Raw genomic sequence first — 12,908 nt, forward strand, 5'->3', positions numbered from 1 at the left:
AATACCATGATATATTATTATGTACCATTATACGTCTTCTGAACCAAAGGGACACAGAGGACAACTGCTGTAGAATCTGGAGGTTGGTAAATATGCGAGAAATTATGTAGTGTGGGATCCTGAAAGTCAGCACGATTTCTGAATGAAGAGTGGTGCTTGTCTCTAAACTGGCCTCACGCGGTTGGGTCTGACCTGAGGTAAGAATGCAACATCGAGAAATGATCGATTAAGATTCCTCTTTGTGGACCAGCCGGTGAACTCCGCGCAGCATCCCTGGTTGCGAATCTGCGCTCGGTCTTCATGCCTGTCGGTGCAACGCGAGGTACATGTGATGCGGGAGACTGCATATCTGCCGCCGTGCTCACGGGGTACGCTGCGTGTCCGCTGTCCGGCTGTTATTAAACCATGCGTCTCCTGCAAGGCGGAGAGTCACCACCGAGGTTGCCCTGATCCTGTCTGTTGCAAAGTGCGGCGGTCGGCGGACAGCGCATCCTGCAACCAAACGGCTCGTGTCATCATGCCTGGCCCACGGACACTCCCACCGCCAACACGGGCTATTTATACCGCCGAAGCGCTCGGAGGCAACCAGTGAGACGGGACGGATAGCGCATCACAGAATTCATCAGAAGTGTCTGTTCCACAGAGGTAAGCGAAACACGCCCGCCAGCACACAGACCGGACGCACACAAAACATTTCAATGTTGTGCCCATTATACCTCTCCCGATGCCACCCTTACATGTTGACAGGGAGGACGGCTATGACCTAAATTATGCAAGGTTGATAATGACAGACACACTCCTGTGTGTCACTCCTGTGTGTCACTCCTGAGTGTCACCAAATCAACTCGCTCCGCTTTCTGTAGTGTATATGTTGAAGAGTGAATCTAGCCAGACGTCTCGTCTGTGCATGCGCGCAACATGCATTACACGCACATGCTACACTCACGTGCATACACATGACCATATTGCTGTCGGTCGATTGTGGGATTGCCGGTGAGGTCATACGGTCATGTTCATTTTGTCAGAGGTATTGCAATTGCATTCCAGTCAAGTGGCCTGAATATACATGGTTATTGATAGCATAGTTTTTAATCACTGAATAGAAGTGCACCTGCTAAATTCTTTGTCACTGTAAAAACAGAAGACATTGATCAGAAAAAATAAAGGGGTTTCGAGAAATAGCTTAAAAAATAGTGGAATGCCATTGTTTGATGCCAGCCAACAGGATGAATAACCACACATACAGTAAACAGTCAGACACACACTCAGACACACACACACACACCATGTAGACAGTAGATATGGAAATGGCTGGACCAAGTTGTCACTATCTACCATTATGTGAAATGTAAGTGATGTAAGTGCAACAACTATGCAATACACTACTGTAGGTGCCAATGATGCGAATCCACAGGCTTGCAATACACTACTGTAGGTGCCAATGATGCGAATCCACAGGCTTGCAATACACTACTGTAGGTGCCAATGATGCGAATCCACAGGCTTGCACTGCTCTCTCATCCCTAAGTCTTATTTTTCTTCCCCTAATGTGCAGTCATTCTGGCAGGAGGACTACGCATTGTTTTTAACTTTAGAAAATACCAATTTGTGACTCTATAGTAACTCACCATTACCTGGCTGTTGTCTAAAGATACTATTGACAGGTTTGGCTATTTTTGTGTGTGAGAAGGTTTGAAGTATTTTTGTGTAAGGTTACAAAAATGTGCCATTGATGATTCCTTTAAAGATTAGTTTAAAATGTGGGTTGTGGTCCATTTTTACTGTACTTTTATACCAAAATGTGTAAGTGCATTTATATTGCATTTTATGGGTGATGTGAAGTAGGCTATATGATTTGTAAACTTTTACTATCATCACAAATTCACCTTACTGGATATATGTGTGTAGAAGCATTTTTTTTTAAAAGTATGCATACTTATATTGAAAAGCTTTAGTATTTTCTGTTGTTCAACTTCCATAAAGTGGAAGTTAATTAACATTTTATGGTCAAGTTTGTAACATGGTGCCTCCTGTTATAAGCACTGGCATTTGGCATTGGATTGGCTGTTTGTGTGTGTCATTCCGCCCACCAGTCTAGCTCTTTTCATCTCTCTCTCTCTTCTGTTTTCTTGCTCTCTCTCTCCTCCTATGAGCGGTGGATGGACAGATACGAGCGAGCGCATGTGACTGTGGAGCTGTGGTGTGTGGCCAGAGTGAATGTGGTCAGACAACTGTTAAATGGGCGACCAGTGGAGCGCAAATGCCAGTCTAGTCCCTGCCAACAGCTAACCCCAATTCAGCTCCAGCCCCTTACTCATCTCACCACCTCCACCCCCTGCAACACCCTCCTGCCACCTCCACCCCCTGCAACACCCTCCTGCCACCTCCACCCCCTGCAACACCCTCCTGCCACTCTTTGCCCATGTACTTCTCAACCACTCTCACCACCCCCGGCTCCTCCACCTCCTCCAGCAGCACCCCCGGCTCCCCCGGCTCCTCCACCTCCTCCAGCAGCACCCCAGCATCCCCGGCTACACCCGCACCTCCACCCGTGACCCCCCCACAGTCGCCCCTCGGAGGCAGGCAGCGGGTGGTGCTGGGGAAGGTAAACAGACAGTGGGGGTGTGGAAGGGCCTGGGGCGGCTCGGAAGGACATAAACACGCCGGGAGCCGGATTATGCGCTGCGCAGAGGTGTGATCAGGGGGGATTTGGGCCGGCTGGGAGGAAAACAATGAGTGCGCTCGCAAAAACATACACACACACACACACGCGCGTGCGGTCTCCCGCTCAATGGCTCTGGCTACAAGCGGCAAAACCCAGCCAGTGCCGGTTCTCATAGAGTATGTGTGTGTGTGTGTGTGTGTGTGTGTGTGTGTGTGTGTGTGTATGTCTGGGGGGTATTTTTGTAGATCTGTGTGTGTTCTTGTGTGTACATGTTTGCATATGCATATATAACAGTGTGTTTCGTTTGTTTATATGTGTTATCGACAAACCGGTCCATCCATTGACCTGTGGGCCCGGCAGGTGCGGGTATGTCCAGATTATATTGAGGATTTCAGTTGGATTGGGTCAGAATTGCTGGATAGCGGTGTTATGAGTAAATATCCATCTGCAGAATTTATTGGGCTGAAGTGGGATTTCCTCTCCTCTTCATTTCTCTTCGTCAAATGCTCATGCACACCAGAGAGAGCAGGGTCTCCATCATTGGTTGGATACAGAAATATTCCATCAGAGGGAAAAAAGCCTATATCTACATGATAAAATAAACTGCTGCTTTAAATGATCTAGACAATAGCCTAAATTAAGCGTTTATTTCATAAAACATCTGATATAATTGGATAGCATTCATGTCAGTAGATCCTAACCACAATATTCTGGCAAAGTCCCTGTTGCTCAGCTCCTTCTTTGATAAGAAAAAAAGCAGCACAAGTTACTTCCACGCAAGTTACCGCCACGCAAGTTACCACCTCACAAGTTACCACCTCACAAGTTACCACCCATCACAGGCTTTCAGGCTGAAGTGCACTGTGCCACCGTGAGTAGATCTGAGCCAACAATGTTTTTGTTGCCACAGAACTATGTGGCAGAGAGGAAAAGTGAGTGACGGAGAGATGAAAAAAGTAGAACAAGAGACGGTTTGTTTTGGACTTTCATTCCCTCTTCTGCCTCACTTTACCCTCTCCCTCTATTTCTCTTTCCCTCTCTCTTCCCCCCCCCCCCCCCCCCCCCCCACACACTGTTTTTTATCCTGACTGTCTCCCTCTGTCTGTCTGCATGCTGAGAGAGTCAGCTGGGGCCATTGAAAGAGATGAGATCAAATAGCATGACGACGCGCAGACGAGAAAAACAACATAGACGCTCACACAATGAGAGCCCGGGGCCAAAAAACAACCGGCCCGACTCTTTGTCCGCGGTCGGTCACAGGCCTGTTGTGACGCTGCCGGCCACTGAAAGCGGGTCACAAACAGGTGGATGGCCCAATAGGCCCATGTGGTGCGCCCATAGCAGCAGAGGGTGTGTGTGGGGTGGGGGGCTGGGGGGTATAGGCCCGTGTGGTGCGCCCATAGCAGCAGAGGGTGTGTGTGGGGTGGGTGTGTGGGGTGGGGTGTGTGTGGGGGTAGAGGTCCGTGTCTGTGTGTGCCAGGTGGACAGAGTAGGGGCCTCCTTCACAACAGGCTGTCCATCATGCACCATCCAAGAATGCTTGAGGAGTAGTGCTGACTACTGTCGACTGCTGCCGTCTAACCGTGGAGAATGCTGTGACTTTGGCCGCATTGTGCTTGACCGATGCCAGCAATTCCAGAAGTGCAGGAGTGCGATAGTCCTCATAGAACCCCAAAAGAGGCTACACTACAGCCTAGTAGATGCTGTTTAAAGGGGTCAAGTGCAGCTGGGAAGCATAGTGTGTATCACACACAATTGAAGCTAGATGTATCCCCTGTCAAATCTACATAAGATCATAACAATACTAATAATCATATAATTGATGGCCACAGAGCAGTAATAAGCTTGCTCCAACACAACAAATAAATAACCCAAGAACACATCATCATAAGCCACTTCAAAATTCAAAGTCTGATTTATTGTCAATTTCTTCACATGCCCAGACATACAAAGAGATCGAAATTATTTCTCACTATCCCACGGTGAAGACAAGACATATTTTACCAATTAAGTCCACAGGCAAACATAACATTCAAGTAAACAATAAATGAGTAAATAAAAAGGCACATACAATGAAGAAATAAGAGCAGCAAAATTGGGTTGAAATTGTGCATAGACAGTCAATATAATAGTGCAAAGTCAGGCCAATAAATGGCTGAGGTAGTTCTGTTTGACCTAAGTAAGCAAGTGGCATAGTGGTGCAAGTTATGTAAGAGCAGCAGAAGTGTTGTTTTCAGGACAACAGGACAACAACAGTTGCAAAGTGTACAAGTTCATATTAGCATCTGAAGACAGCAGACGGAATGGACGCTTATGATATTCTCTGGTCAGAACAAGTGAAAAGCATTCTTAGTTCTTGTGTTTGCTTTGGCCCGGCTGGGATGTGCAAATTCTTTGTTAGAGTTTTTCCTGTATTGAGGAGGCTGTGTGATGATAAGATACAGGAGAGAGTTTTTCGTGTATTGAGGAGGCTGTGTGATGATTAGATACAGGAGAGATGTTGCGTCTCGTATGTACCACAACAGAGCCACAGGAAGTTTGTCCACTTCTCCCTTGAGTGACTCTTTGGAGAAGGCCACATGTTATTATGGGCTGTTTTTGCAGTGGGGACAGATCTTCCATGTTTTCCCATTTGACCCGACACAGCTTGACTGGATTCGACTCCTCTTGTCTTTGGCTGTTTTTGTGAAGTCTTGCTCCTCTGAAAATAGCTTGACCTTAAATTTTGTGGAGACTTGATTTTGCAGCTGTGACTGATCTTGTAGAGTGCCAGCAACACTCGAGCTTGCTTGTCTACACAAGTCTTATTTGTAGCTCTGTGGCCTCAGTACATCGTAATAGTATTTCATACACACAGGTATGGGGAAGCACTGTGTTGAATGTTTGTGGTAAAACTTTGTGGGTTCGGAGATCAGTTCATGTCACTTTTTTAAAGTTAAATGGAAGATGTCACATTTTATATATTATTTTGCTAATTTATCAATCAGGTGACTCATTCAAATTCACACGTTAAATGACACATTACTGTAATGCTGATGTCAAATCATCTCGTTAAACAAATGCAGAATAAGACCATTAATTGAGCGGCATGGCACATCTTCATCCTGTTACTGTAGTCAAGTTTACATGGACACTTTTAATCCAATTAAAAACAGAATAACGGCTCAATCGGAATAAAAAGAGTTAGTGTATTCCTATTCCAATTAAACAGCCATGTATACGGCCAATCGGATTGCCTGCTGTAAACAGACAGCACAAACTTCTCAATCAGAATAGTTTATTCAGAATGACAAAAAAACTGTCCATGTAAACGTGACTTGTGTAACTCTTACAGCTGCATTGTTTGGAATTTTTCAATGATTAATTTTTATGATGTGTCATATAGGCACAAAGAAAACATGTATTCTTAAGTATTTCCTGTATAATTGTTTTACTGTCAAAAAGTTCCCTCCATGTTGTGCCGATACAGGAAACATGGTAACTGAGGAGACTATGATGAGTGACCAGGATGCATATGTGTGTGTGTGTGTTTGTGATTGTGTTATGTGTGTGTTTCATTTGTGTGTATGTGTTTTGTGTGTGTGTGTGTGTGTGTGTGTGTGTGTGTGTGTGTGCTGTGTGTGTTTTGTGTGTGTACATGTGTGTTTTGTGTGTGCTGTGTGTGTATTTATGTGTGTGCTGTGTGTGTGTGTGTGTGTGATCTCCCTGCAGTGCCAGCTCTGTCTCTGGCTGCTACTATGCCTCTACTGGAAGAAAGCTCTCTGCCCAGGGACGGCCCTCCCACTGTGCCAGTAGTCATTATCGGTGAGACATGCACGCACACACCCACAGCACAGTCCAAACACACACACACACCCACAGCACAGTCCAAACACTTGCTCCATAACAGTGTGAGGGAACTTATTTAGTTGTGTGTGCCAGCAAACGTTAAGTAATCAAGGCCGCATGGTGACCTTAGGTTACATAAACCAGTACAACCTGCTGGACAGCTTCAGTGATATTTGTAATTACAGAATCCTGTGACACAAACATTCTGTGCCCTCTCCTATTTCTCATAAATTCACCTACTTCTACTTTCTTTACTAATCAAATGTTTCTAAAATGTTACTAAAATGTAAGTACAATTGGATCTGCACTAGGTTTTGAACATTAGATATCTCTGTAAATCCATTGGATCTGTGGCCACATTGCACAATTATAAGGTTATAATTGAGGATTGTTTCCGACATTTTTATCCAATGCTGTGGTCGAAGTCAGTTTCTCCTTACATCACTAAATCTCACATCTCAGACCTGTATAGCCTGTAGTGTTATCACTGATGAGAATGGAAAACACATGAACTCTCACTGCTGGGACACTAGGCATTGTTTTGACTTCCTCTCCCAGGTAACGGCCCCTCAGGTATCTGCCTGTCGTACCTGCTGAGTGGATACACCCCCTACCTGGACCCAGCCACAGTGCACCCAAACCCAGTGCTGTATCGCAAGCTGCAGGAGAGCAAGCACCTGCCTATCACCGAGCAGGTAACACACACACACACACACACACACACACACAAACACACACACACACACACAACACACACACACACACACACACACACACACACACACGCACACTCACACGCACGCGCACACGCGCACACACACGCACACAAGCGCGCACACGCACATACGCACCTTACAGAATTATTGCCACCCCTGGTAACTGGACACTCACACACACAGACAGGGGCGGACTGGGACCAAAAATCGGCCCTGGCATATTTGGCCCAAGCGGCCCTCAAATCGGTGGGGCACACCTAATTAAATACAAAATCTTTGCATTACCCTTAAATATGCATATATTTTCAACTGTCATGGAGCACTGAAAGTGATGTAGGCCTCATTGGCTATCACTCTGACTGATCAGAGGTAGGCATGGAGCATATGATCTCCATATTCAAGTAGGCTAACAAGCAATTATTAAATAAGAGTTTCTGCTTGAATTCAAAGTATTATTTCAAATTATTAAATAGGCTACAATTGACAGCAGTACCAAAAATTACTGAAGCCTATGTGTAAAGAGTTAAATTACCCAGATTGTCTTTAGTGTAATTTATACCAGTTATCCTTGTAGGACAACTGAAACAACACAAACAGGGCTGTTGCTGGAAATATTTTATTTACTGTATTCTACCTACCTACATTGCTGGTACATTTTGGAACAGTACAGCTACATTAACTAATTATCTTAGTGTCTTCCAGTAGCCTATCGTATAGGTTATATATACTGTAGCTTAGTTGGCTTGTGCATGACGTGACGTTTTGTAGCCTACATTTCCGTCAGTCTACAGTCTTTTAGCCCATCTTTACCATGATAACCCTTCCAAGATAGAACCCTTCTCTACTTTGAGAGACCAACCACCACTCATGCCATCGATGTTGAATTTTGGGCGTCTGACGGAAACTGATCAATCTGACCAACAATTAACGTTGATTTGACACTCTTTTGCTGTCCGGGTTTGCAAATCATTCATTTAGAAAATTTAAGTTGCGCTATTTGTTATTATAATCATTAGGCTACCATATCATTACATTATCACAATTAATAAGTCATCATTATCATAGTCAGCATGGCATGGCATGCATGTCACACCTGTTCTACCACTGAGTTCTTATCATGTAGCCTCAACTAGGCTCGCACTCTCCACCTGCTCACTGTCCCTTGTTCTGTATGCTTGCTTACATCCTTGTTCAAATTCAACGAACTTCAACATGTTGCTGACATATGCTAGCCTACTTGCAATATTGCATTTTTTAAGCTTCTACATTGGTGTTAATTTTGCAAAATTGTCACTACCGGCACCCGCCGCAATTTTTTGTAGGCAACTTCGATTAACTTTTGATGCGCTCACAGAATCCTGGCTCTGAGCCAAAATGGGAGGGGTGGGGCCTGACGTGAGCTGTTATTGGATCAGTCCAGTGTCAATATTGAAATGTAACCAATGGGCCGCTGATTGCCCTTCCTTTGGGCCGATAGTTGGCCAAAATAATTAAATTATATATATAGCCTATTCTATCGGCCCAAAAGGTGCGCCGGCCCACCGGAAAAATATAGTATAAGTATATATACTCTTTTGATCCCGTGAGGGAAATTTGGTCTCTGCATTTATCCCAATCCGTGAATTAGTGAAACACACACAGCACACAGTGTACACACAGTGAGGTGAAGCACACACTAATCCCGGCGCAGTGAGCTGCCTGCATCAACAGCGGCGCTCGGGGAGCAGTGAGGGGTTAGGTGCCTTGCTCAGGGGCACTTCAGCCGCGCCTACTGGTCGGGGTTCGAACCGGCAACCCTCCGGTTACAGGTCCAAAGTGCTAACCAGTAGGCCACGGCTGCCCAAATGCCCGGTATGCCAGATGGCCAGTCCGCCCATGCACACACACACACAAAAATAAACAACAGCCTTAGAAATGTTCTCTCGAGTTCACACAAATTAACTTGTTGTAGTAGTGAGCTTGTGTGGATTAATCATAATCTTAAAGGACTTTAGAACGAGCCTTTAAAAGGTGTTTTAGTAGTGAATTTGTGTGGCTTAATTATAACCTTAAAGAACTTTGGAATGAGCCCTTAAAATGTGTTTGTGCATACATATGTGTGTGTGTGTGTGTGTGTGTGTTTGTGTGTGTGCGTACAGGACCTGGAGCTCCTGTGTGAGGGCCTGGAGGGTCGCTCTGCCAACCCCGTGGCGGTGCTGTTTGACACTCTGCTGCACCCCAACGCAGACATGGGCTTCGAGCTGCCCCCTGTGTTGCAGTGGAGGCTGGAGCCTCAGCGCCACATACCCCACCTGGTGCTGGGCAAGGCCACCCCTGGGGGCGCCTGGCATGTGAGTCCCATCATACACAGTACACACCCAGAGTTAGATTGGAGGATACATACCCTTCTCTTCTCTGGCACATGAGTCCCATCATACACACACCCAGAGTTAGATTAGAGGATACATACCCTTCTCTTCTCTGGCACGTGAGTCCCATCATACACACACCCAGAGTTAGATTAGAGGATACATACCCTTCTCTTCTCTGTGTGTGTGAGTCCCATCATACACATAACACACCCAGAGTTAGATTAGAGGATACATACCCTTCTCTTCTCTGTGTGTGTGATAACCCTAGTCTGACACTGTTAACCTACTTTATCATAATTCCCTGGGCATGTGTTATACCAGTTAGCCCACAGTTAACCTAAAGCTAAATAAGATCCGAGTTTGAGTCCGACCCGGGTGATTTCCTGATCCCACCCCATCTCTCTCTCCCACTTGCTTTCTGTCACTTCCTCCACTGTCTTTTTATAAATGTAAATATGAATTCTTGAAGGATTCTTAATTCTGACAAATTCTGATGAACTGGCATACGGTACTATTTGGTATCCCAGTGGGCACATTTTTTTATTATTTATTATTTAAATATTTAAGGGCCTTGTTTATGAGCATGTGTGGATGACATAGATTTAAGGTAAAATATGTAACTGTATTAGCTGTTCAACCCTTTTTCACCTTTTATAAAAATTGGCTGCCGTGGACCCCAGGGAACAAAATCTGAGGCACCTACCATTCTAAATCTGATCGGACCCCCTTTGTTATTTCACCAAATTTGATGCTTTTATCACAAAGTGATACATTTTTGTGCTTAACTTCCCCCACTAAACGGTAAACTAATGGGCTGTCCTTTCATCTAACTCTGGGGTAGATGGCAAATGACCCAATTTCCCAGAAAGTTGTCGTGCTCCTTTAAGCCTGCCATGAGCTGTGCCTGTGTGTGCCGGGTCTGATGATGCTCGGGTCTGATGATGCGCTTTCCCTGTGTGTGCCGGGTCTGATGATGCTCGGGTCTGATGGTGCTCGGGCCTGATGATGCTCGGGCCTGACGATGCTCGGGTCTGATGATGCGCTGTTTCTCCAGGCTATGGAGGGCTCAATGCTGACCATCAGCCTGGGCATCTGGATGGAGCTGCCAGGGGTCAACTACAGGGACATGTGCCCAGTCAAACGCAGGTGAGGCAGGATGTGCTCTGCATTTCACTGGCTTTGTATCTGTACTCCACGTAATGACAATCTAATATTATTTCATGCAATCAAATACATGTAATTTATCTAATATAATCTAGATTAATCTGTTTGTGAAAGTGAAATGAATAACGGGATGAATGAGATGGATTTAGGGCTTTGAGAGAGAGATGGAGTCAGGTTAGAGAAGAGAGAGAGATAGAGTCAGGTTAGAGAAGAGAGAGAGATAGAGTCAGGTTAGAGAAGAGAGAGATAGAGTCAGGTTAGAGAAGAGAGAGGGATAGAGTCAGGTTAGAGAAGAGAGAGAGATGGAGTCAGGTTAGAGAAGAGAGAGAGATGGAGTCAGGTTAGAGAAGAGAGAGAGATAGAGTCAGGTTAGAGAAGAGAGAGGGATAGAGTCAGGTTAGAGAAGATGAGATGAACAGCCAACAAGCAGGAAGGCTTTAAAACAGCTGTTCAAGTAGACACATTTTTTGACACTCAAGAAGAGGGTAGTGACATTATGTTATCAATGAAGAATCATCAGTAATGAAGTAAAATTGGATTGAAATGTGACTTATTTTATGGCTCTTTGTGTCCAGGGGGGTGGCCAGTGACCGCGCCTCACCAGAGGACATCTCCTCGTACTACAAGAACTACGTGAAGCTGATGGGTCTGCAGAAGAATTTTGTGGACAACACCTACGTCACCTCTGTGCAGAGACTCCACCGCGGTCGCCACGGGGACGACCTGACCAACGGCCACGGCAAGGACGGCGACCTGGCGAACGGCGTGAAGCGAAACGTCGTGGAGAACGGCGTGGAGAGCAGCGGCAGCAGCGACGGGAGGAGAAGATGGCCGACGAGGTGGACCAGGGGAGAAGGATGGTCAACGGTGGAGTGGGCGGCGGCATCGGGGTCTCCCCTGGGCTGGCGCAGGGGCTGTGGGAGGTCCGGGGCTACCAGCGCGTCCAAGATGACACCCACGTCCCCTTCAGCCTGTTCGCCGAAAACGTGGTCCTGGCCACGGGGCGTCCGATTCGCCGGCGCGGCTCGGTGTGGAGGGCGAGGATCTCCCCTTCGTCTTCCACAGCGTGCGCGCCCTCGGTGTGGCCCTGACCGCTGGCGCGGCGCCCTCTGAGCCCGTGCTGGTGGTGGGCGCGGGGCTGAGCGCGGCCGACGCCGTCCTGTGTGCCCGTAACCATGGCATCCCCGTGTTACACGCCTTCCGCAAGCGCGCCGATGACCCGCAGCTCATCTTCAAGCAGCTGCCCAAGACCCTCTACCCCGAGTACCACCGCGTCTACCACATGATGTGCTCCCAGAGCCCCCCCATGGCCCCCAGCCCCACTCCCGGCTCGGCCTCCCCCGCCAGTGGGGCCCCTGCCCCTGCCCCTGCCCCTGCCCCTGCCCCTGCCCCTGCCCCTGCCCCTGCCACAGGCCCGAAGGCCAGCTACGTCAGCTTCCCCGAGCACTGCGTGGTCTCCTTCCAGCCGGACATGCGCTGCGTGCTCCAGGGCCCCGGCGGCTCGCTCCGCGCCCTCAAGGTCTCCATGGCGCTGGTGCTAATCGGCTCGCACCCGAACCTGTTTTTCCTGAAGGAGCAGGGCCGCTACCTGGGCCTGGACACCAGCCGGCCCATCTCGTGCAAGCGCAACCCGCTGGACATCCACCCGTACACGTTCGAGTGCGGCGCCGAGCCGGGCCTGTTCGCCATGGGCCCGCTGGTGGGCGACAACTTTGTGCGCTTCCTCAAGGGCGGCGCTCTGGGCATCGCCAGCTGCCTGCTGAAGAGACTCAAGGAGAAGAAGAAGAGGGGCAAGCTCATCGCCAGCGGAGCCCTTCAGAGAGGGGAGGGCGGAGGCCTGGGGGAGGGGGGGGGAGGGTTCCTCTGAGAAGCGCAAGAAAACGAGAAAACGAGTGCAAGAGAGAGAAGGAAGACAAGTTGGTGAGAACGAATGCTGCTTTTCCACGTAGGGTGGCATCTCTTTTATTTTCTACATCTCATGTGTGCAGTGGATATCTCTATTTTAACCTGAAAGCTTTCTTACCATTTTTAAGAGTACTTAAAGATGAAAGTGAATAGAGGCTAGAGGAGCAAATAGAATTTCCTTCTCCTGTTCTGTGTCCGGGTCGACAGGCAGCCTTCCACATGGGCAGCAGCTCTCAGAGGCCATGTACAGCTATTTTCTTCATGTTATGCATTCAGGGT

At 47.4% G+C, this 12,908-nt stretch overlaps 1 protein-coding gene across 1 annotated transcript; it reads left to right on the forward strand.

Annotated features, from left to right (window-relative positions):
* The first annotated feature begins 336 nt into the window (after positions 1–336).
* On the forward strand, positions 337–12,591 carry osgin2 (oxidative stress induced growth inhibitor family member 2). Its single transcript, XM_048260588.1, is given in 8 exon segments — positions 337–645; positions 6,377–6,469; positions 7,052–7,188; positions 9,348–9,539; positions 10,615–10,706; positions 11,300–11,501; positions 11,573–11,726; positions 11,729–12,591. Coding segments are annotated over 7 exon segments (1,707 nt in total). The 5' UTR covers positions 337–645; positions 6,377–6,402.
* The last annotated feature ends 317 nt before the right edge of the window (positions 12,592–12,908 follow it).

This window comes from Alosa alosa, chromosome 13 (assembly GCF_017589495.1).
Source record: "Alosa alosa isolate M-15738 ecotype Scorff River chromosome 13, AALO_Geno_1.1, whole genome shotgun sequence".
NCBI classification, from domain to species: domain Eukaryota; kingdom Metazoa; phylum Chordata; class Actinopteri; order Clupeiformes; family Clupeidae; genus Alosa; species Alosa alosa.